Source organism: Protomyctophum parallelum, assembly GCF_964188405.1.
Source record: "Protomyctophum parallelum genome assembly, chromosome: 9".
NCBI lineage: Eukaryota > Metazoa > Chordata > Actinopteri > Myctophiformes > Myctophidae > Protomyctophum > Protomyctophum parallelum.
Genome location: NC_139706.1, coordinates 28,369,972 through 28,395,487, shown reverse-complemented (window position 1 = coordinate 28,395,487; position 25,516 = coordinate 28,369,972). Strand labels below are relative to the sequence as shown.

General features: G+C 40.8%; 1 protein-coding gene across 3 annotated transcripts; it reads left to right on the top strand.

Annotated features, from left to right (window-relative positions):
- Positions 1 to 2,705: 2,705 nt before the first annotated feature.
- On the top strand, positions 2,706 to 16,818 carry spartb (spartin b). 3 transcript variants are annotated; one of them, XM_083772675.1, is made up of 9 exons: positions 2,706 to 2,824; positions 4,133 to 4,962; positions 10,359 to 10,556; positions 11,740 to 11,890; positions 13,571 to 13,765; positions 14,386 to 14,544; positions 14,693 to 14,783; positions 14,949 to 15,025; positions 15,497 to 16,818. In XM_083772675.1, exons 2-9 carry the CDS (start codon positions 4,135 to 4,137, stop codon positions 15,601 to 15,603), a joined length of 1,806 nt encoding a protein of 601 aa, XP_083628801.1. In that variant the 5' UTR covers positions 2,706 to 2,824; positions 4,133 to 4,134; the 3' UTR covers positions 15,604 to 16,818. The 3 variants fall into 3 exon arrangements, with proteins under 3 accessions (XP_083628801.1, XP_083628800.1, XP_083628802.1); XM_083772674.1 differs by lacking the exon at positions 14,949 to 15,025; XM_083772676.1 differs by having other exon boundaries at positions 14,949 to 15,638.
- The last annotated feature ends 8,698 nt before the right edge of the window (positions 16,819 to 25,516 follow it).

Below are 25,516 nucleotides of genomic sequence, written 5' to 3'. Positions count from 1 at the left end.
TCATTGATGAAATACTGGCAGTCAAATTACACACTGGCCTTAAATATAAAGTAAACAAACCTAGACTAGTGCATATGGTGAAGGGGACAACATGAAAATCTGTTTAGTCAATATTTATTCACATTGAAGAAAAAAGAGGGGAAAAAAAGCAATGTCCGATCTATGATTAGCCCATAAAATGCATGAAGCATGTTATCAATAACTAACTAACTTTGGCTTTGACAATATAACGATTTAGAATCAATGAAGAAGGTGGCACAAATTTAGCAGAGATGTTCACGTTGTAATGAATGGCTACCACATGTATTGTATGTGCCTATAGCCTATTTAGTCTGGTTCACACAGCAGTGAGTGTGAAGGATGGATGTCTGGAATCTGTGAGACTGGGGATGCAACTAATATTTAACACATGCCTTTGCCTGGCTTTCTACTAAAAGTTTAAAATTGTGCAGAAAATAACAGCGAATTGAACCATGAATAAAACATTTCACCAGTTATTTTTGTATGTTTTTGTTTTTACTGCCTCTCGACTTGCCATCATGAATCTTTGGACTAAATATTTGTTTCCTAAAGGTCAAAGACAGTTGTGGGACATGCAAACAGCTGAGGCTCTCTAGTGTTATTTCCCAAGTCTAAGCACCCTCTCAACCACCACATTTTTTCCACTTCAATGTGTCATTGATTTTTGTTTTTCCAGTTAGGCAGAAGTTGGCGCCCTCTGCAGTATTTACAACATGGTCCTTTCACAGTTTCTGTTAGTTAGGGCCTAGGCAGCTGTAGTACTTGTTAAAAGCAATTAGGCTACTCCTTCCTCTACTAGAACATATTAGTGGTCACGGCTGGCAATTAATAACCAGTAAAACAAGTAAGCGGACTCAGACTCTGTGTTGTGTATGAACTCTACCCCCACACAACCCATCCTTGCCTTGTCGATGAAAAACCACTTGAGTTTGTGGACGATTTCACTTATCTGGGCAGCCTTAAATTAGTAAGGACAGCGGGGCATCAAAGACATCAAAGCAGGGCTGGGAAAGACTCAGGGTGCCTTCTCCCAACTCCGTTCCATCTGGAGATCAAAACAATAGCTTTACAACAGCAATGTCAAGTCTGTTCTGCTGTATGGTTCTGAGAGCTGGAGAGTGGTCAAAACAGACATAGGAGAATAGAACAGATGCCTCAGACGTATATGTCAGATCTTTTGGCCAAATAAAATGTCAAACAGTGAACTGTACAAACAAACGGGGAGCCGGAGTATGTAAGGACATTTCACACAGACGCCTGCTATAGCTATCAGGTTTCTTGGGACCGATCACAGCTAGTTTTTTTTCATGATCGGCCGATACCGGTACAGAGGGGAAATGTTTAATATTTCCCAAATTATTATAGCCTATATCAAAACCCACGTGTGGGGAGGAAGGGGAGAATGTTTAGGCCTGTCACAAAGATGAATTATATCTGATTGATATTTATACCATAGGGTGTAAAAGATTGGTTTCTCCAGATAGGGTAAATTGCTGATCACCGATCTGATCGGCCAATCACTGATTAGTGGCCGATTATCGGAGGATCTCTATATTTTGCCAATTCATTATTTTTCTCTTCAGAGAGCACCTCTGTGTCCTCAGTATCCGACTTTGATGAAGCCTTTCTCATCACATCCTGAGTAAAGGTGAAATGCAGAAACATTGATTATATTTGTCCAATCAGTACAGGAAGACATGTGCATTTTATTTGTAATTTAGATTATATTTAGACAGATGTCAGGTTAATTTGTTGACTGACATCCTATAGTTTGTCTAGTTCCAATGTACATATTTTTTATATTATGTTTAGAATGATACTTTTACCTTGATCCTAGATTACTGAGGCACTATACACCGTCTCTCATCATTTGATGTATTGCCTTCCTTGTGTTTACCTTGCTTACTGTAAATCGCTCTAGATTAGGAGCAACAATAGTACTCTCATTAGATGCTAACTTTGCCATCTTCAAAATGTTTGTGTGCAAATGTGTGTTGCATTTTTGGAATTTCAGTGGCCAAACGAATCCTGTTTCTACAACATGGACAAGCATAATTAAAAAATGCCTCTAGCTGCCACGAGAGGGCGACACAACCGCACGTTTGTGGCTTTATGCTCAGCTCAGCCCATCGTCCAGAGACTGAGTCCAGCCGTCCAGGGTCCAGACCCTCCTTTTAATACTCTATGGTCCAGACCCATTGTAACTCTATGGAGTATGGACCAGACCGTCAACGTGCACATCTATGGGTGCAGTTTGCAGTATGGTGCAGCAGCAGCACCACAACCTTACCTAAATCATGTGATTACATGGTTTGGTGCTCTTGAAGCTCTTCTCATAATTGACACAAGCTCTGTACACGTAACTGGTCAACCTGGGGGGTTTATTTTATACCTCTAAATAAGGGCCTTATGTGGCAAACCAAAAGTGAAAGTTCGAAGCTGCAAATGTGGTCACCACGCTGGTCATTACAAATAATGACAAACTATTATAAACACGTGACCACTCTCGCGGCCAATGCAATGCAACTTCCTGATTACTCACGATTCGTTCGTTGCCAGGAAGTTTAGGACCAATGAGCTATAGTAGAGAGTAGCAGATCTATAAGTTCACAACGCATTGCGTCGCGACGCGATGTGAGCTTGTAGATCTGCCATCTGTCGTGCGCTACACGGCGCACAAAGAAGTATAAATCATAAGAGGTTGTTGTCAACTGAAGTTACAGTTGTTAGCTATAGTGAGCTCACAGCACTGCAGGATCAATAAGCTATTTTTTCTTGAAAGCGCTTCGTTCTCTGGGGAACGGTAAGTTACAAGGAGGGGAATAGATGAACTATTCTTAATGTTTGTGTTGTGCTGAAACCGTTATGTATGGAGAAATAACCAAGACCTGTCAGCAGCCTAGCCAACCTTGACCACGAATGATAACTATAGTTCGCTAAACATCACATTCTACTCAGTCAGTGACAACATATGGGTGTAGGTTTTAACGGTCTAGGATTCTCGTTGGCTAACCTGCAGTTGTTTACTCCTGCGTGTATCTTAAATTGAGAGGCTGAAACCAACCTGACGTTGGCGTGATAGCATAGCAACCTGTTGCAAATGCCTGTGATACTGGCTGTGTGTCTTTGGTCATCATGGGGGCCCGTGGTGATGTGCATCGTAGTATTTCGTTTTGGTTGGTTTCCAGCAGCAACAAAGTGTTCTGTATTAGAGTTCTGTTTTCATTTAGATTTGCCCTCTTTGAGTCTGATGTGATGAATTGATCATGGTGGACCCTATTGTAAACAAGTGTAATGCTTTATGGTGTCGTCCACAGTTAACAGTCTTTTGTACTGTAATTCTCAAGTCCAAACTGTTAATACATTCTTCAATCAATCAAAGTCTACAGCTGTAAATCTAAATTGGATAATGTCCTGTCCTGACTACAAACTGTCTGACAGACAATTTGTCTGAAATCTGTCTGTGAAAAGGACAGAAAAACTAATGACTGATGATACATATACAGGCAATTTCACAGGATGTATATCAGAATCTTAACGATCACACAAGTTTAGCATGAATACAGAATGCAGATATACAGTAATACATCCATGGTAGAGATGGAGTTAAAGTGTGTGTTTAGAGGACACTAATTTTTGTACTGCATACTTCAAGCTAGAAAAGGAAAGCTTCTTGCTGAATAAGCTTGTGGGTTGTGGATAAGTAGCTTACAATGATGCCATGAGAATGTTAATTAAATGGTCTAGAAGGCATGTGTTGTGATCTACTTTGCCTTTTCCAAGGCTGGAGTGATCTATGTTGCCAATAAAGCTGACAGTGAAATATCCACCACATAGCTACTAATCAGAATAATGCAAATAAAGAACAATTCAATTATTGAATATTAATAATAAATATTTGTGGAGAAAAGTTTATGCATGTCATCAACAAATTAATGGATGACTTTCTCTATTGGCTGCGTACCTCTGACCTACTGTAGTGTAGACTAGAGATGGTGAACTGCCAGAGAAATGTTAATTGCATCCTCAATAAATACCTTAAATCCTTTTAATAGTACCATAAACTTGAACTAATTACAACCCCATCAATTTTTTTTGTTTTTGTTTTTAGGAATGGAGAAAGCGAAACAAGATGCATTTGACAATGCAAGACTTCAAGTAATTAAAGATGGCTATGAAAGGGCCTTTGAGTGCATCAATAAAGGGCTGACTGCAGATGAAGCTATACAGAAGGCACAGGCCTTGGAGTATTACAGACAAGGGCGACAGCACCTTCTCAGGGCCATCAGTGTGCCTTCACAGGGTGACGAGTGTGTTGGCAGCTCCTGGGAGTCAGCCAGACAGATGCAGGAGAAAATGCAAGAGACCCTGAACAACATAACTACTCGTCTTGCTATGTTAGAGACCAGCTCAGACCTGGGATCTACCTCCGCTGGGGTATCTGGAGCTAGCAATGGAGACACACCCTCTGAAAGCTTGTACCCCAAACTCCCTACCAAACAGAAACCAGAGAGGCCTTCACCACCATTGCTTGTCAACAACAGCCAACTGGCTGGTGCCGTAGGAGGTCTGCCTACACGCAACGGTGCGGTCATGCCGCTGTCACCTACGAGACAGTCTGTGGTTCCAGGCGAACAGCCGCCGGCTTATTCTCCTCAGGCAGCTGATGGCCATCTATCCATCTCCTATGGGACAGATGCGGGAGAGATGTCACTGGTAGGGGAAGACTTCTACAGCCATTCGTCCAACTCGTTACCATCAGTCCAGAGCATGGGTGATGAGGCAGAGCAGGTGTTCTTTCTTGCCCATGGTGTGCAGATATTCTTTGTCACACCTGAGGGTCAAGTGAGTGCTCCATCTTACCCCGGCTATCTGCGTGTGGTGAAGTTTACCACTGAGCAGTGCGAGGCGATGCCAAACCGACCACCAGCATTTCTACAGGTGAGAGTTGCTTTGGTATAAAAAACACTGTATTTAACTAGACAGTTCAACACACTAATGCAGTTCATGAGCCAATTTGAATTATCCACATATCATAAGCAAGTCTTCCTCAAGTCTTCTTATGCTCTTTTACCTGATTTCATAATGTTTACCTTGCTTGACAGGACTGAGTCCTCTTTAGTATCCAGAGGGAGAAGATAGGCTTGTTAATGATCTCTACCCCTTGCTCTGTGCACCCCTTGCTCTGTGCACTATCATGTGAGTGTTGACTCAGTGCTCCTAATCCCAACAGATTTGTGGCAGTGATGTCATCCTTGTGATGTCTTAATCTTGTTCAGGTGACAGCTAGAGTTGTGTGACACATCATTGCATCAGCAGCATTGAAACCCTGGGGACCAAATCTGTTTGGATGATGTTCGTGTCGTCATTATAGACCAACTTCATGAATATTACACAAGCACAAACACTTTGCATAGTTTTGTTGATAACATATCACTGTCTTTTCCACTCAGGAAGGTTTGGGGATATCGGATGACTGTTACTCCCAACTATTGATGCGTTTTCTGTAGCCTATATATATATATATAATTATATATATATATATATATACAGTATATATATACACATGTGTGTGTTAGGGTTGGGTGACGATACGAATACATCGTCAATCGCGAATATACAAATCCAATCGCCGAATATTTTTATAAGGCGATTTTTCGGGACGATTTTTAACCTGTAACGTGTGCGCAACATGTGAATCAATTTGGGCCAGGAAAGTAGTAACAGCGGCCGGGTGGAAATCCCCTCCTCCCGTTATAATGGTATGGTCCCGACTCCCAGTCCCCGCAGCCGTGATGCTCAGTTGCTCACTGTGAGCCGAGCCGAGGAAGGCTATTGTTACTGTAGCCTACATGTTGTTTACGCTCCGGAGTCCAGACCCATGCAGTTTAATAATATACAGTCACAACAGAATGCACAATGCTGTCTTGTGTCTCATCACAATCCCAATGCGCCACCCGTGAAGTCAAGAAAAAAAAAGAAAAACAGGCTGATAGTGTTAGTATAGATGAAGTTCAGTGTGTTGAATCAGTAGCTACACGCTAAGCTAAGCTAACGATCCCCGAGCCTATACTGTATAAGCAACAGGCAGGACTCTGCGCCTTGAGAGCCTGTTTATCAGCAGCAGCATGTGGCGACCCTCTGAGCCTCCGACGCCGGTGCGGGGAGGCAAGACTTCTCCAGGAGAAGTTACTAGGGCAGGCAGGCTACATGTTTAACACTGTCACCAGCCAGTGGTTGTGATGTTAGCTTAGCTTGCAGCTGCTTGTCCGTTCCAACTACACTTCATCTAAACTTATTTCTTATTTTGTTACCCTGGCTGCGCAGTTGTGACGGATCTACAAGCTCTCAACGCGTAGCGAACAGAGCTGCAAAAACAGGCAGGACGCGGCGCCTTGAGAGCTTGTAGATCTGGCTTTTTTGCGACCTGCAGTGAGCTGTTCTCACTTTACTTTAATGACACGAATACATCGTCAATCGCCGATTTTTAGACAGACGATTGGCGATTGAAAAGAATTGGCATATCGCCCAACCTTAGTGTGTGTGTGTGTGTGTGTGTGTGTGTGTGGAGCAATTGTTGTGTAAACACTAAACACTGACTATGTAAAATTGTTCTGGCCTTCTCGCAATGTTTTTGAAGACTTGAGTAATGTTTTTGGTCTTTTAGTTTTTGCTCGGGAGAGCTGTTGCAACTGTTACAGATAACTATTATCATTCCTTTTTTTGGACCCCAACAACAACCAAACAAAAGCAACGCACACACAAACACACACACACACACACACACACACACGCAGGTCATGTGTTTTGAAATGCTTTTCCTCGGTGGGGAATTTCCCAAATAGACTAGGCTTACCCTATTGGATGACATCAGTGGTTCCACATCCACAGTGCCAAGTATAATCTATGACCATTTTAGGGCTGTCAGAACGAATTTCATAATATGAAAGAAATTCGAATATTAAAATATATATATATATTCGAAAGCTAAAATTGTAAAATTGCCATTCGAATGGAGCTTTTATCATTTATTAATTCTATTTAATATTTTTATTTTGTTTTATGTTATTTTATCCGCTCACTAAATGTATTGAGTAACGAATCTACCGCTGTGAAATCTCCCCGGCCGCTTCCACTGCATGTGAAGAGCGAATGTGGGCCGGGTTCCGGACCCCGTGGCCTCGCGACCGTAATAGAGACGGCTTAGTGGCCCGGTGATAAATGAGCGGAGACTAGCCAGCTACACGAAGGTGACAAGGGCACCGATTGCAAAGGCTGAGCACGCGGTCAAAAACGTCGAAATGTCTCGAAAATATTTTCGGAGGCTCGATTTTCGTGCGTTCAAGGCCCCGTGGCCTCGCGGTACCGCCGCTGACAAGCCCGCGGTTCCGTGGGTCCTGAGCGGGCCGACGAGGGCTACTCCGCATGGTCAAGCCTGTCGCGCAGAACCCAGGCGGTACCCCCGAAAAGTTCCGAAATGTCCGGAGGAGCGGCGGCGCTTAGAGTGACCGCAATGACATGACATAATGTCCGTGGAAACACAAGCATTCGGTGGGTCTCGCGCTAGGCCTGTCGTTTTACGTTTCACGTTCACTCACTGTAAAATGCATTTGCACTATAGACAGACAACAATCTTACCGTGCTGAGTGCACTGTGCTCAATAAAACAGTTTAAACGCTATTTTGTGCCGTGAAAACCATTATTGCTGTGTGCTGAAACTGAAAGTACTGCTTTGACGTTTGGAAGGGGGGGCCCTCTAGTGGACAGAACGTGCATCGTATTATATTCTGTGTATTATTATAGGCTAAATATGAGCTAAAATAAACAATGTAAATATTCGAATATTTTCGAAAATTACAAATAATGAAGCAATGAAATTCGAATTGGATTATAGATGTGAACTGACAGCCCTAGACCATTTTCACTGTCCCATTTGGCATGCATAGTTACCCTCATTGATAGTGAAAGTGGACATTCAGTGCTCTTGCACATTGTTTATTTATCGCTTTTTTTCTCCTTCTCAATATCAACACTCTAAGCCAGGGGTCTTCAACAGGGGGTCCGGACCCCTAGGGGGGCTGCCAAATCTTTGCGTGATAGGAACTTTATTTTATTTACATTACATTGAACCCTAGAATGCCTTTTTTCAGGGGAACATTAGCCAAAAGTAGCAGAAGCTCACAGCTTGTAGATCGGCAAAGCGGTTTGTTGTAGCGGCAAAAAAGAGCAGATCAAGTACAATATTTCTAAGTATTGAGGGTTTAAGTGGTTAACGGTCTGAAATACACATCAACATGAAAAACACCCTGAAAAACGTTGAGGACCCCTGCTCTAAGCTAAGGCAAGCAAATGTTTTGCAATTGGTTTGTATTTCATATTAACTGTGTAGTTAAGCAGTAAGCCTGCTTTTCTTTTCTTTTTTTTCTTTTTTTTAATATATATTTTTGCGGCTTACGCCTTTTATTGATTTTTGAAGGGACAGACAGTAGGCTGACAGGAAACGGGAGAGAGATGGGGGGGATGACATGCAGTAAAGGCCGTGTCGGGCTCGGGAGTCGAACCCGCGGCACACTGCGACTGGATTACCAGTCAGGTGCCCAGACCGTTACGCCACGGCCTGGGCCTGCTTTTCTTTTTTTTTTTTTTTTTAAGATATTTTCTTTGCGGCTTACGCCTTTTATTGATTTTTGAAGGGACAGACAGTAGGCTGACAGGAAACGGGAGAGAGATGGGGGGATGACATGCAGTAAAGGCCGTGTCGGGTCCGGGAGTCGAACCCGCGGCACACTGCGACTGGATTACCAGTCCGGTGCCCAGACCGTTACGCTACGGCCTGGGCCTGCTTTTCTTTTTTTAAATAACTTTTTATTGAATTTTTACGTTTTCACATAGATGAATCAAGAAAGGTATAAATTATAAGCACAATACAATAATGCAGACAAGAAAAACAAAAAGCACAGAAACAAAACAAAACAAAACAAACAAACAAAAGAAAATGGCGAGCAGCACATACCGTACACAATACAGTCAGTATTCATTAGGGGGAAAAATATATATATAAATACAAATATATACACATATATATATTAAGGTTGGGCGATATGCCAATTCTTTTCAATCGCCAATCGTCTGTCTAAAAATCGGCGATTGACGATGTATTCGTGTCATTAAAGTAAAGTGAGAACAGCTCACTGCAGGTCGCAAAAAAGCCAGATCTACAAGCTCTCAAGGCGCCGCGTCCTGCCTGTTTTTGCAGCTCTGTTCGCTACGCGTTGAGAGCTTGTAGATCCGTCACAACTGCGCAGCCAGGGTAACAAAATAAGAAATAAGTTTAGATGAAGTGTAGTTGGAACGGACAAGCAGCTGCAAGCTAAGCTAACATCACAACCACTGGCTGGTGACAGTGTTAAACATGTAGCCTGCCTGCCCTAGTAACTTCTCCTGGAGAAGTCTTGCCTCCCCGCACCGGCGTCGGAGGCTCAGAGGGTCGCCACATGCTGCTGCTGATAAACAGGCTCTCAAGGCGCAGAGTCCTGCCTGTTGCTTATACAGTATAGGCTCGGGGATCGTTAGCTTAGCTTAGCGTGTAGCTACTGATTCAACACACTGAACTTCATCTATACTAACACTATCAGCCTGTTTTTCTTTTTTTTTCTTGACTTCACGGGTGGCGCATTGGGATTGTGATGAGACACAAGACAGCATTGTGCATTCTGTTGTGACTGTATATTATTAAACTGCATGGGTCTGGACTCCGGAGCGTAAACAACATGTAGGCTACAGTAACAATAGCCTTCCTCGGCTCGGCTCACAGTGAGCAACTGAGCATCACGGCTGCGGGGACTGGGAGTCGGGACCATACCATTATAACGGGAGGAGGGGATTTCCACCCGGCCGCTGTTACTACTTTCCTGGCCCAAATTGATTCACATGTTGCGCACACGTTACAGGTTAAAAATCGTCCCGAAAAATCGCCTTATAAAAATATTCGGCGATTGGATTTGTATATTCGCGATTGACGATGTATTCGTATCGTCACCCAACCCTAATATATATATACATACACAAGTTAACACAACACACATGGGCATATCAAAAGGAAAATTGCAAGAGTACAGCTGGGGCTCTCCAATCCAATGCATCACTTCCTTTATAAATCACAGTAGATGGATCCCTGGGCAAGTAATCTATCAGCGGCTGCCATATATTCATAAAGTTATTTTCCCTCTCTTTTAATTTGGCACTGAGCCTTTCCATTGGAAGTACAGAGAAGGCAGTACGCCTGCTTAATGCTCATCACTGTTGTGGTTGTCTATTTTATTTTTGACTCGTGACAGGTTTGTGACTGGGTGTATCCTCTCATGGCCATGGGCTCCCCAGTATTGCTGTGTAATACTGGGGTGTTTATGTTCCCTGACACGATGGCTCCGGGTCCAGGTTCCTACGTGGGGGTGGTACTATCCTCAGAGTTGCCCACTGCAGACAGAGAGCTGTTCAAGGACTTTCTCTCCCAGATGACGGACCTCAGGGTTCAGGTGAACATTGCAGCCATGTTTTGACATACGTAGAGGGAAAAAAATGTTTTAGAAGTTTTTTTTAACTTTCTCGTATAATGGATAATAGTCCTCCAACCTTGTGTCAGTATTGATTAAGTGGCGAGCTTGAATATAAGCAAAAAAGTATTTCATAGGAACTCCGAATGAGTTCTGAACCATTTCAAACAACATGAGAACACCATTGACAAAGCACAGGCCTTTGACGTAATGACTTCATCGTGGTTTTAAACTAATATGCATCCAAAGAACAGTTATTTAAGGTAACATTAGGTACAAGCTATCCGTAAAAAACAGAGTGGATTTCAGTGTAACTTACAACCATTTATGGGAACACATACAGGTACACTAGTGTATGTGCTATATTGTCAGCTGAGTGAGTTAGTTTGTACACATTTCTGGGTCTTTGCTATTGTTTCTCCCACTTTCTAGAGTGTAAAGTAACATTTTTCCAAAGTTGACAAAGATGGTGCTGACACAAAGTTTCTTGTTAAAGAGTGTATTGACCCGAAATACAAATAAACACAATTTATTCAACTAGTACAGTATGTTATGCAATGCTCAGGAATAGGAATAATCTAACCACCACCTCAGCACTGTAGGGATTTGAAATAGGTAGGGGATGGAAATAGAAGGGAATTAATGACTGCTAATGCTCTTATATCTCTCAGTAGTTAGAATAGCATCGAGCTCAAACACAAGTACTGATACCAACCGTGATGGACACCGACACTGACGGAGAGCGCAACCAAACACGGTCCTCTCTGATGTATAGAGTTATTACAGTATAGTCTTATTACCAGACTAGTCTTCTTTTTCATGGACGGCGTCCATGAAAGTGAGGCCAGCCATCAAGTAAGCAAGTTTATATTGCCTTTGATGTGTCCTAACAAATGGATTTGTGAGCTGGAGATTAATCAGTGCTTCAGCACAAAGAAAGATCTGATTGTATTGTGGCCTTCCATTTTGTAAGGAGGAAAATGGCACATTGTATTGAGCAGCACACAATAATGAGAGGCTGTATTGTGATACCAGGGAGGTTACTTGAAGGCGAGTATCATAATAGGTCTGTATTGCCTGTGTAGCATAGCTTACATAGAAATTGACCAGTTGTTTACGTTCTGCGTGTGCCTACGCCTGACTAACAATGTGCCTCTTTGATCAGGCCCCAGATGAATCTGCAGAGACCATCAATCTTAGTCAGAAGGTACCCATCGCTCCCCCTGAGGATACTGCTGAGGATACCACTGTAGCTACAGCCGAGGAGAAAACACTGCCTGAGTGGAGTGAGAAAGTGTCTAGTGGCATCCTCACAGGTGAGCCTACACACCTTAGACTTAGGTGCTATTTACACGAGGATGGTGTTCATATAAAACGTCAAAATAAAGTATCGTTTGCTGCTGTCATTTAGACGAGAACCGTGTTCTCAGGAGGTGAAAACGCAACGAAGTGAAACCGCCTCCCAGAGTGGAAATCTTTGAGAACACCGTTTAAAATAAAGCCTTGTGATAGACGGCAGCCGCGGCAGCAGCGTTTATGTAGCCTAATGTATTATAATATATATAACCATCCCGTGGCGCTGCCCAGAGCAGTGTTGAGAAGGCTTGCGTGAAGGAGTTCTTCTTCTCGTACGTGGGTGACCTGTCTATTTGGCAGCCCGTTATCGCCACCAGTATAGCATAATAGCACATTATATCATAACGTGTGCGTTCTCGTGTAAAGGGTAAGAAAAAATTAGAACGCAACGGGACTTTGACGTGTTATATGGAGATGGTCGCCGTCTAAAAGAGGCCTTAGGTTGTCTTTACACGAGGATGGTGTTCATAGAAAACGGCAAAATAAAGTAACGTTTGCTGGTGTCCGTTTAGACGAGAATGGTGTTTTCAGGAGGTGAAAGCGCAACAAAGTGAAACCACCTTCCAGAGTGGAAATCTTTGAGAACACCGTTTTATCCCTTCTCCGTGTAAACAGGCAAAACGGTGAATCCGCAAAACTTATGACATCATGGCTCACGTTGGCTCACAGCGCATATTTTTATTACATTAATGCAGAGCCATACATATATATATATATATATATATATATATATATATATATATATATATATATATATATGATATAATGGAGTTCCTGAACAAGCCTCCCTCCCCGCCTACAAAGCGTTGCTCATCAGCGATGGTGAATGTAAAATCATGATGTAAATAAAAAGCCTTGTGATAGGCGGCAGCCGCGGCAGCAGCGTTTATGTAGCCTAATGTATTATAAAATATATAACCATCCCGTGGCGCACTTTGCCTGCACAAGTGTTGCGCGGCACTGTTTTTTGGCAAATCTAAGCTAGCAAAATAAAGACGATCTCTTCAAAATAAGAGTACCCTCTAGAGTATTGAAAAAAAGTTTCATTTGCTCATTAAAACTACATATTAAGCATTTAAATGATGCTATAAGACACACATTATGTTTCTGTGTTATTTAATTACTTATTTTTACACAGAAACATAATGTGTGTCTTTACAATAACTGTAATGTAGTAATAATACTAATAATGTAATGTAATAATTATTTAATTAACAACACTTTTATTCTGAAAGCAACCGGATGTCTTACATTTGCTAGCTCTCAAACAGGAAGTTCTAGATTTGCCAAAAAGACGGAGCCGTGTTGAAGGGGTTCTTCTTCTTGTACGTGGGTGACTGGTCTATTTGGCAGCCCGTTACCGCCACCTAGCGACGTTATAGCGTTTTCATAAAGTGTGCGTTCTCGTCTAAATGGTCAATAAAAATGAGAATGCAACGGGACTTTGCCGTTCTATCTGGAGATGGTCGCCGTCTAAAAGAGGCCTTAGAAATCCTTCTGTTCAGATCATGCTGTTGTAGGTGTTATTGTGGTGTTTTCCATCAGCCACAGTGGACTCATGGATTTCAAAATGTGCTTGCACAAGTTCATATACTAAAAGAACTAAGTGATGTGACCTGACCTTATGTTGTCCCCCCCAGGTGCATCGTGGCTGAGCTGGGGTCTGGTGAAAGGAGCCGAGTTCACAGGCAAGGCCATTCATAAGGGGGCATCTAAACTCAGGGAACACATCACTCCAGAAGATACACCCACCACTGTCAGCCCCACTGTGACCAAAAGCCTCATTGTTGCCAAGCAAGCCACCGGAGGTGCAGTCAAAGTCAGCCAGCTTTTAGGTGAGGAGTTCGTCTTTATCTAGCTCCTTCTCTATTATTTTTATTCTTGTTTATTTGTAAATAAACTTCTTAAGGCAAATTTTTACTTGGCAAAACTCGACAAATGACGACTCGTCAGCCACATGTGTGCATCTAGCATATCTCTGCTGTTGGGCAGAAACCACCTAACTAATATTTTTTCAAGAAATGAAGAAAACCTATTTTTTTTACCCAAAGCAATACTGCCTCATCAAAGTTGTTATTGTGACTTTATATATTGTCAGATACTTGCATTATTATGTTACTCGTTATGTTATCACAACTTTAACGAAATCCAGTTAACGTAGAGTTACGAGGTTTTCTCTGTCATTATCCGTCATTGATAAGATCAGCTGTCAATCTCAAAGCTCACAAAATGCATCGCAACCTGTGAAATAATTATAAAATGGAGTTTGGTGGTTTACGTCCCAACACCGACGATACACAGGTCTGTCGGTGTGTCCAAAACTTGCATGTACCTAAAACAGCCGACATACGTGCCCACAATGTGTCACTTTGCATTGTGAGCTTGTAAATTGTCTATTTTCCGGTGGGCGACAAAGTATAAATCAGGCCTTACTAGTGTCCCTGTGTCCTCGTAGTGGATGGAGTGTGTGTTGTCGCTAACTGTGTGGGTCGAGAGCTAGCCCCACATGTGAAAAAGCATGGAAGCAAGCTTCTCCCAGAATCTATGAAGAAAGATAAGGATGGGCGCTCCAACATCGATGGAGCCATGGTGGTGGCTGCCAGTGGAGTTCAAGGTATAGCAGCTCATTTCATTTACTTGAGAGACATTTTGCTGAAGGAGGTCTAAATGCACATTTTCCTAGCCTTGGCTATCGGCTTCCAGATTTTGGGAATGCCGTTATGGGCAAAACTGTATTAATGTAATACTGCTGCCCCTCCCAGGTTTTGCAACTATGTGGACTGGCTTGGAAGTAGCAGCAAAGAACATCACCACGAGTGTGGCATCAGAAACAGTCACCACTGTAAAGCACAAGTAAGTCCTCTGAAAGCACTTGCCAGTGCTTAGCAATTTTTGGCTCAACTACGTACTTGTTAGACAGGTTTTTGTGTATCTTGCATTTGTGTGCTTGCATTTTACAAGCAAAAACAAATATGCACTTACATATTTGTACCTTTTCCTCTTCCACTTACTTTGCAGATTTAGGGGTCTACAAAAGATCTTAGACCCACCTAATGAGAAGACATGTACTTTAGACCCACCTAAAGAGAAGACATGTACTTTTTCTTAATTCAGCATTAAATTTTCTCTTGATACTGCTGATCACAGGCATGGCCTCATCTGAATGTCACTCTACTATAGAGCACTGTGGAATTGCTATCTGGCACACATAATTCATGGTGTTACTTGAAATAATTTCCCCCAATGTTTACAAGAAAAGTCCTACAATTAACAACCGTATTCTGCATCCTTATGACTTTATACAATCGATTCCCTGTTTCCTACATGTTTGGAACATGTAGAATCAAATTGCAATTTGCAACTATAACAATTTAATTGATTGTATGTATATTAATGTGGGAAAGTGGTTCAAGCTATCAAACTTTGAAATTCTGCACTGCATGGGTGTGCACCTCAAATGCATGTTCAGTTAGCATGTCATCTTTGAAATCTTTACACTCTATTATAATTGTCCCAACTTGCTCTTGCTCTGTCCTCTCACCCTATCTTGATTACTTCTGATTAAGGTATGGGCCTGCAGCAGGCCAAGCCACAGACCACGCTGTCAACTCTGCCATTAATATGGGCATCACTGCTTTCAATATTGAGAACCTGGGAGTCAAAGCTGTGGTGAAAAGAACTGGCAGGGAGACGGCAAAGAACCTTCTGGAGGAGTACAATCTTCAGGAAAGACCAGAGGCTGAGAAGAGAGTGCAGAAAAGGGACAAATAATCTGTGATCTCTTCCTTCAGTTCTCTGTGGCGCCTTAAATCATAATCTACACTACAGTATATTCTCATATGAAATAAATCTATATTTATGATTAACATTTTATATTTTATTCAAGTTGACTTCTTTGCATATATTACAGTTTGATACAGTTGTATAGCACCTTAATCTTAACAGCAGTAGAGGTGTTGCTTTTGTGCAAAATATAATTTGAGATATATCTTGATAAATTATAAAATGGTTGTGTGTATATATTGACTGCAAAATGAGTATTGATATATATTTTTCATAATATAAAGAAAGCATTGAATGGTTTTAACTATGCTCACTAGTGTAAACCTTCCTCATGATTATAATTGTATTTAAGGTTTAAGCTTTTTATGATTTAGAGAAAATGCACTTTATCTGTTGCTTTAAAGAAATTTGGGAAATGCATATCGATACATAATGTGTTCCATTAATGATTTAATCAACAAACGATACAACAGTCTTGTTTGCAATGGCGTTGGGGGGGTGATAAGTGTGCCTGGAATTGTAAAACGACTAGCAAGTTTGTTTTTAAGTCTGTTATGTCTTTTCTTATTGACAAACCCATATACAACTATGCTGTAGCGTAAAAGAGTCCCTAACGGTGTGAAAATAACTATGCATTACTGTTAGCAGCTGCTATCAATGATGTATGGATAACTTATAAACCCACCTGGACAGCAAGTCTGAGGAGTTAAAAAATAAATATCTTTTTCTAACTTTTAACATTTTCCTATTGTAGGAATTAATTTTTCTACCTAACAACTGTGGTGCTGCTCGGTTGCTAATTCTATTATGTAATGTCTTAATTCCAATATATGTTATTTATATCTGTAATTCCTGCTTCATCAATGTTTCTAAATAACTCAATATATATATTTAGTTTTCTAACATTGCAATGTATGGACAACCATTTTAACGAGTAATTAGAAATGTTTTCGGGTGAAGTGGTTCTGTTTTTGAACTCTAGCTTTAAACCTACAGCAGGTGATTGTGAATTTGATGGTGGCTTGGCTTTCCATGTGCTTTAATTGCTGTATGTAAACAGTTATATGAAAAGGAATTGTGACTAAATAAACCTTTCAAAAACGTTTCACTGACTGGGGGTTCAATACATAGGCCTGATATAGATAGATTCAATATATAGATAATGATTTAATGTATATTGTTTTTATCAGCCTGAATGCACAATTTGACTTAAAAACAATGTTCACTAGTTATGTTCTATTGATAATTTGCAGTCACATGTCTCTTACCACAGTCAAATGAGAAAGAAAAACAAGCCATATATATGAAATGTCAATATATAAATAAATCGGAGCAATGGTTTTCCAACTAAAAGTGCCACTTGATTTATCTTTAGTTATGAAGACGTGTATGGAAGGTTTTGATTGCTCTAGGTGCCTAAAAGCTACTACAATCATGTGGCTGTTTTTATCAGCCTGAATGCACAATTTGACTTAAAAACAATGTTCACTAGTTATGTTCTATTGATAATTTGCATCCTCAGTAATGATCTAGTCATCTCATGTTAAAAGCATACGTGTTCATGAAATCATAATGTAGTCAATGTGAAGAAGAATGCTGGCTTGTGGACATTTTTGTCAAAATTTTATAGACATACAAAATGAGTGGGCATTAATATTACCAGAAACACAATGAGATAGCCCTGAATGACCATAACAGGTTTGTAACTGAGTGTACAAACAGAATAGTTCAATTTCTACATTCAATGTGTACATTTGTACCAGAGTACAAATTAGTGGAGGAGCATAGGGAGAGATAAGGGTGATTTCACGCTAATTCGTCTAAAAGCACCACATTTTGCACAGATGTAGCCCAGGGCATGAAAACGATTTAGCTAGGGCGCCCGACCCTGCGACCTTTGGGCCTTAAATCATAACTAGAAAAAGTGCCCCTTGGGGCACAGGTCTCCACCAGGACAGGTCAGGTTGTGGCCTCCTGGTGGCGCTATAATAGGCCAATGTGAAAATTTGTTCTTACACCATTGAAAATGTGTTTTGCAAAAATCAACCTGTTGGTGGTGCTATAACAGGCCAATGTGAAAAGGGTGGGATATATTCCTCAGCCTAGTAAGAAAATGTGTGAAAGATTTCACGTAAATTGCACACTGCGTTCATGATTTGAGGCTTTTGTTCAAAATGGGGCAATCTTGCAAACTTTGAAAGCCAAGTATAGCCAATTAGGATGGAATATGTAATATCGGACAGATCCGACTTGAGCACATGACTATAGAGATACTGTGTAACGATTTGTGAGATTTTTGGACAGAATCTGGAGGAGTAGGCCTAATATTAAAAAATGTGGCCTCCTGGTGGCACTATAAAAGACAGATGCGGAAAATGCAGGTCAAAGGTTTGTCCTTGGCCTCTAGGGAGTTTGCATGCAACGGTTCACGCAGATCGGTGCAGTTTTAGGTAAAAAAAAGTGAAAAGCTGCCTCATGGTGGCGCTATAACAGGCCGTTCTGGAAAATGTGGGGCAGAGGTTCATCGTTGGTATCCAGGGAGTGTGTGTGCAAAGTTTGGCATCGACCGGGTTCACGGTGCCAGAGATTAGCTGATAACGGACAGACGGAAGGACTGACCCTTCTCTTAGATTACATTTACTGTTTAATTTTCCTCTAAAACCTTATATCTAGATTTAAATTACCACTGAACTGTGATTAATATATTAATGAATAGTAATTCATATTTTTATAGGTTGATCCCACCATTATTAAAGTCACTTTACACTTTACTTAAGAGGTCTTTATTTTAGTTTATATGGGACATAATTTTTCTTTTTCTTTACATTTTCAAAAACATAAAATGAAAACCACTGACATAGCATCTCTTTGTTATGCAATGCATTGCCAATTATCAATTAGTCATTTGTAACAGACATGGAAAATACAATAAAACATGACCCAATTAGAATATTGAGCGAACTCATTCACTTTCACCATGTTAGTGTCTAGAAACTAAAGGAGTCACATGTCTCTTACCACAGTCAAATGAGAAAGAAAAACAAGCCATATATATGAAATGTCAATATATAAATTCGGAGCAATGGTTTTCCAACTAAAAGTGCCACTTGATTTATCTTTAGTTATGAAGATGTGTATGGAAGGTTTTGATTGCTCTAGGTGCCTAAAAGCTACTACAATCATGTGACTACACATTACATTATGTCGACTACACCAGCACATCAATCAGTATGGCTCCACTTAATTTGTCCTTTTCAGCACTGCACAACAGGCCTATGTGTATTACAATACTGTATACTTTGTGATTGCAGATTTATCTGTGCATAGAGTTAGACACTGTTAAGGGGATAAATGGATGTTTTCAAGAAAAGGATCAGACAAGCATATGCCATCATTGGTATCTGTCAGCAAATGCAGCCCGAAGGAACTGCTTGTGACCTGTACAAGATTAGTCAAAAGGTTACTGCTAGTAATCTCCAGTGGTGATCGTAAGTTACACACACACTCAGAAATTGGGTCATTTGGCTCTTCTAATGTTGTAACATTGGAACCATTAGTTGCACTGTTGAACATTGATGATGGAAGTAGTGTTTGATGCGTACAATCTACTGTAGATAGAAATTTGTCTTGGCTTACTAGTGTCGAAATAATAGGCAATTGTTCTGTTGGGGCTAAGTAATCATGAGGAAAGCACGCTTCACCCAAACCCACTGATGGGAGAACAACTGAGTTGGATGTGTCCGAGGTGGCATCACATAGCTTCAGTGTATTGACATGGCTTGAAGATGGGTCCAGTCTCACTTCTGGGTAGAAGGTCTGGCTGTTCATTGTTGTTGTGAAGGCAATAGAGGTTGGGCTAAGAAACACTGAGGGAGGTTCTATCCAGTTGTTTTCCACTGAATGAAATGAGGCAGCAGGAAATTGATCCTGGCACACTGGCAGCATTTGTCCCCAAGGAACGGATGATTTGTCCAATAGTATTGGCGGCCCATGGACTGGGATCCCACATGCCAATGGAGAAACCACTTGATCTGTCAACACAGGCCAGGGGTGTCATTATGAAGGATGGCAATCATGGCGCACACTCACTAACATTGATTTAGTACATTTGACACTGTAGGCTTACTTTGTTTAGGTGTTACTATATGTTATATACAGTGGTATAGCAATTTCTACTTTATGTGTTCTGCATCATTAGTACAATTAGATGTACACTAGTGTAGAGTACACAAAATCTTTGTATTGTTAACTGTTAACCCTGAGAGTGTAAGGACTGACCAGTTGGGTCACAATGTAAAATAAGTTGGTGAAAGATGTCATACCATCAGTTAAGTTCTTTGCATCTGGCTTTGCGTGTCCCCTTGGCCTTGGGATACAAATCACCTTTCTATGGATTTAAAAAATAATAAAAATACATCCATTTTGAGTAACCACTAAAAGCATTATTTACTGTAACTTTATTAAAATATAACTTCATCTGACTTTGTACAGTAATTCTATATACAGTATAATACCGTTTCTTTGCTGGTTTTCTTGCTTTCTTCCGGGACACCATGGAATTCTGCTGTACAGCTTTATCAACCTGCAGCACCAAAATCATTGAAGTCACAACAACATTTTCATAGTAGAAAACATCAGTACAGTACATCTACAGTACATAGAAATATGCAATAAACCTACTTTAAAGAGAACGTCCTGAGGCAGCGTCTGCTTCAGGTAGCTCATGTACTCAGCAGTAAGCTCCAATGTAGTTGCTATATCTAATTTGCCATCCACAAAGGGCAGAAGGTCACACAAGCGCTGGCAAGATGTTTTAATTTGAAGCCTGAGAAAACAAATCAGGTAATCTTGATCAAATGTGCTGAGATACAATATCCATCCATTTGAAATGGATTATAATCGCATCTTTGTTGTATTTACAAACTGAACTCCCTGGGCAACCAGTGACTTCCAGGAAAGTCTGGATGGCAACAGAGGAACGTCTGTGGTGCTGGAGAGACAGCTGACCTCCAGGAAAGACTGGCAGGGTAACAGGGGCCAGCAACCCCTGTTGCAGCACTCACAAGAGCGCACCAAGCAAGCTACAGAACGTACAAATGAGCAATACCCCCAGAACCTCCCGAGAGGAGGGGAGGAAGAGACTTGATAGGCAAGATTCAACGACAACAAAAATGACAGTGACACAGACTCAGAGAAGGCTTCCTTGACTCAAATACACCAGAGTAAGGTCAAGTGTGGACAAGGATGGACGCATGCACACCGCACAGACGCACAGTGGGGGGGGGGGGGGGGGGGGGGGGTTGCTGGGGTGTGGTCAGCACTGGTTTGCTGCACCAGGCCAGCAGGACACAGAATTCCCTGTTGGCCGGGTGTGGCCAATGCTATAGCTGGTGCTGGTTGCACTTTGGTGATACAGTAGCTGCGCCTGGGGCGCCCTCTGCGGATTCGTCTATAGCTGGAAGCCTGGAGGAGAGGGGCAGTGACTTGGCCAATCACTGCTGACGCCTGACGCGCCAACTGGAGAGTGTAGTGGTTGAGGGTTGAAACACTCTTAAGAAGGTTGGAGACCACCTGATGACATCTCTTCCAGGCCAATGCTTCATCCATTAGAAATGGATTATAATCGCATCTTTGATGTACAGTATTTACAAACATTCAACTATACTGAAGTATGAGGACATGCAAGTTGTTATGACCAAGCACCTTTTTATTCATTAGCGTTGTTTCATGTTCAGATTGCACTGCTCTGCTCGACTGTCTATTCATTTGATTCAAGTAATGGTTTGAAGGTGTGGAATTAGTTCAAATGCAACAAATTATACTTTTGACTGGTTGACTGGAACATTAGAATGCTGATTAAACCTGTTCATCCACACCACTACTGTTAGAGAGGAAATGTGTGGAATATCACATTTGTGCTGCAGATGTACTAGCTTTGATTTTTCTTTTTTAACAAAACAACATTAATTTCAAGAGATCATCGGTTTCCACTTGCTTTGATAATGACCTGACCTCCGTTTCTTTTCCTTGTCAGAAGGAAGCAATGCCTGAACCTCATTGTCGCTTTGAAGAGAAGAACCACACACAGGGTTGCTACATGTTGGGCCATCTTCAGGATGCTGCTCAGACCTGTAGAAATATAAACAACACAGTGCTGTCACCTTTCTAAATGTACTGATTCAAGAAGTAATCTGAATGTAGCTCTTCTCTTACTGATCCTGTGCTGAGGACCCAGATGATCTGATAGGAGATTGAGTCAGATTTATCTGGTTTCCTGGTGTATCTGAAATAGAAAATGTGGTTACACAATGTAATAATTAACTCGGGTCTTAATTGACATCTTGCATTTGTTACTATTCATTATACAAGGACAGTGGTGGAAAAAGTACTCGAATGTATGCAGTATCAATACTGCAACGTACTCCATTACAAGTTAAAGTCCGGATTTCTAAATGTACTTGAGTAAAGGTACAAAACTATTGGCATCAAAATGTAGTTAAAGTACCTAAAGTAAAAGTATTCATTGTGCAGAATGTTCCATTTAAAGTTTTCAAATGTATAAAAATATTAGCTAGTAAATAAAGGGCTGCAGCGGTTAATGCATGTTTTGTAATAATAAACAATTCTACAAAGTAAGTATAGTAACTAAAGTTTTCAAATAACTGTAGTGAAGTAAAAGTACAATATTTGGATCTGAGATGTAGTGGAGAAAATAAACATATTTGGAAATACTCAAGTAGTACAAATACCTCAAAATTGTAGGCTACTTAATTAAGTAGAGTAATTAAGTAAACACCACTGTAGAAAGAACAATGATTTGTAAATAAAGTAATAAACTGAAGCATATTTGCACAATGTATTCAGATTGTTAATTTTCAGTGATGCTGTTTACAATCTTGGCTCTCTATTTGGAATGTTGATCACGTTCACTTTTATGAATAGGTGTAGGTGGTAATATCAATAACAAATTCAGCTTATGAGTGGGTTCAAGACCTGACCTGTATCATCTTCCCTATTTAATGTAGATGAGTCATTTGACCCTCTTAGTTCTGTATTATTGCAATAAAGCTAGTTCTATCAAATATATCCACAAGTCAGACATTGGTATACAGCTAAATAATTACACACCAAATCATCAGTACACAAAGTCAGATTATTTGTCCAATGTAGGAGGAAGCACAAGTAATTGTCAACTTTCTATCAATAAATTCGGATCATTTTATGTAACAAAAACTTTGCAGATAGAATGAGGATAATTCAAGCTTTCCACACAGCTGCAATGTTGGTGAGTTTAATGTTAATACAATCAGTTTCTGTTTGGATGTATGGGCTGTCAAGGGTTGGTATTTGGTATTGCAACTCTAGATTCCAGATATTAAAAATAGAAATCTAAGAGTTGCTTAGAGAGTGCTACATTGGCACTCAGTTCTCTTCACAGATGAGAGCAGGTTCACACCGCAGTCTGAAGAAACAGGTGATGAATATATGAATGCTGCCTGGAACATCATCCAGTATGACCGGTTTAGTAGTTGGTCAGTGGTGGTCTGGGTAATCATATTCTTCCTTATTCCTTGGATGGTTGAACAGAACTCCATGACATGGCCAATGGTACATAGCAATCAATTGCTCTGAAAATTATTCAGAACAATTATTGTCAGAGCTTAGTGCTTAATGTGACTTGAGTGTGTAGACAGTTCTTGGATGACGAATTGATGCTATCTTTTCCCTGACCTAAATCCAGCTATACAACATTATGTATCAGTTGTGTATCTGACCCTGCCAAGTACCACCACAGCCTGTAAAGGAACCCACTGATGCCCTGATCCAGTCTTGGAGATTCCCCAGCCCCAGGACACCTAGCCTGGCGGCCAGACTCATTCACTGATGTTTCCTCCCACGGGGAGGAAACATCAGGAGCATGCCCAAATATTGTTTCTAGTAGGCTATAGTGCATACAGACATGTGGGATGCTGGGAGCCATTACACAGTAAGAATCAGTCACTTTCTCTGTTGCTATCCATTGACTAACCTACATTTTGTTCTCAACAAATAATATACATCAGTAAACATTTTCAAATTGAATCATTCATCAAACTCTGATGTGTGACTTAGCGTTACTCTATTTATTTATTTATTACAGTAAGCCTATATTTTACAGAACAGGGTACACCGTACTTGCTATTGCTAGTGGTTAAATTATCTATCTATCTATAGTTAAAACTGTTAGATGCAGTTTCATTTTATAAGAGAAAATATAGTGAATTAGTTTGATAATGTTTTTAGCAATCTGACAGGGGGTAGGCCTGCCCTACAGGATAAGTGCATGGGCATTAGGGACATCTGGGCACCAAATATTTGAAAATGTAAGTGTAAAAGTATACATGATGTGAACATGCATGGATGGTACCATGTCAGACTTAATTTTAACCTTCAACTTCTTGTTTATGCAGCAAAATGACTGCATAGGCATACAGGTTTTGTAGCAATTTGTAGAAATATTAGACCTATTGGCAATTGTACTACTTAACCATTTTCAAATATAATTTTTAAAAACATTCTAATTAATGTACTAATATAGGCAGCTTTTCAAAAGCTACGACAGCCAAATTCATTAATTGCTAATTTATTATAGGCTAGCAGCACGTGACTGCGCCTACATCATTGTTGTTTAGGCAATGTGTGCAGGAATATCCAATTCTTCAATGAAGGAACAATAAAACACGTGCAAGTTACCCGCATTACGTGGCGTTCTAATCATTTCGTCCGAGTGAGCAAATGCACTATTCTGAACCCATCCAAGCAAGTCTAATTGAAGATCTAATTCACCTGTTGTAACTTGTTTTTAATGCAAAAGAGCTAGGTCGAAATTTGCCATGGCTGCACTTCCGTATCCGCAGGTAGGGTAGTTCTTTCATCAGGTGTGAACAGTTTGATTTAAGTATTCGCTTTAGTTCTCTCTCTCTCTCTCTCTCTCTCTCTCTCAGCACCACAGTTAACTGCTCAAACAGCAATGTTAAATGAAATAATAAATCATTGTAGGCTAATTAGCCTACAATTTGTGGCAGCTAATGAACGAATTTATAGTTTTTATATTTATAGTTTTTGTTATTTTTTTCATTTTGATCATCGTGTACAAAGCTTGTCATCATAAAATATAATGCATGTATGTTGAAACTATTTCAAAAGATGTGGATCTGGTGAGCATAACCGCGCATTGTTTGCGCGCACGCACGCACCGATGATACGGTGGGCGCGCGCGAGGTAGAAACGTGCTCGAGAGAGGGTTGCACCCAACCCAGCAAAAAAAGAACCGTCCAATGTAAATCACTGCAAGGGAGGGGGAACACCAGCTCAGCCCTGCCTCCTCTGTTTCACACGCAACGCAGACACGGGCAGGCGCACTATCAGGGGACAACAAAGGGACGCATGCATGGTTCATGTGAGGCATCAAATATATGAATGAAAAATTGACACACTGGTTGTTTGAATTGCATCTGCTTTCTCTAGAAGGTAAGAATGCAGTGAACAAGATGCTGCATGCACATTTTCATGCGATATTTTGTTAGTCCCATTTGATTTTGTCATTGTTGTTGCTGTTATTGTTATTCATTTAAAATGTTGTCTGATATTCAATTGGTTCTGGTTATATGGTTGTAATCACATGTGTGATTTTGATTTGTACTGGGCCTATATAAGGATGGAATGAAGTGACAGTGGGGAGCATGAAATGGGTGTGACACGCATGTGTGCAAGTACAGAACCAGTAGCAGCATCAAAGCCTGCAGCATCATCAGTGCCTATAG

What these genes read in the sequence shown, in the direction of transcription:
- spartb (XM_083772674.1), top strand. Translation starts at nt 4,135, where the DNA reads ATGGAGAAAGCGAAACAAGATGCATTTGACAATGCAAGACTTCAAGTA. An exon ending in TGACGGACCTCAGGGTTCAG is followed by an intron (nt 10,557 to 11,739) that starts GTGAACATTGCA and finishes CTCTTTGATCAG; the next exon opens with GCCCCAGATGAATCTGCAGA. An exon ending in GTCTAGTGGCATCCTCACAG is followed by an intron (nt 11,891 to 13,570) that starts GTGAGCCTACAC and finishes TGTCCCCCCCAG; the next exon opens with GTGCATCGTGGCTGAGCTGG.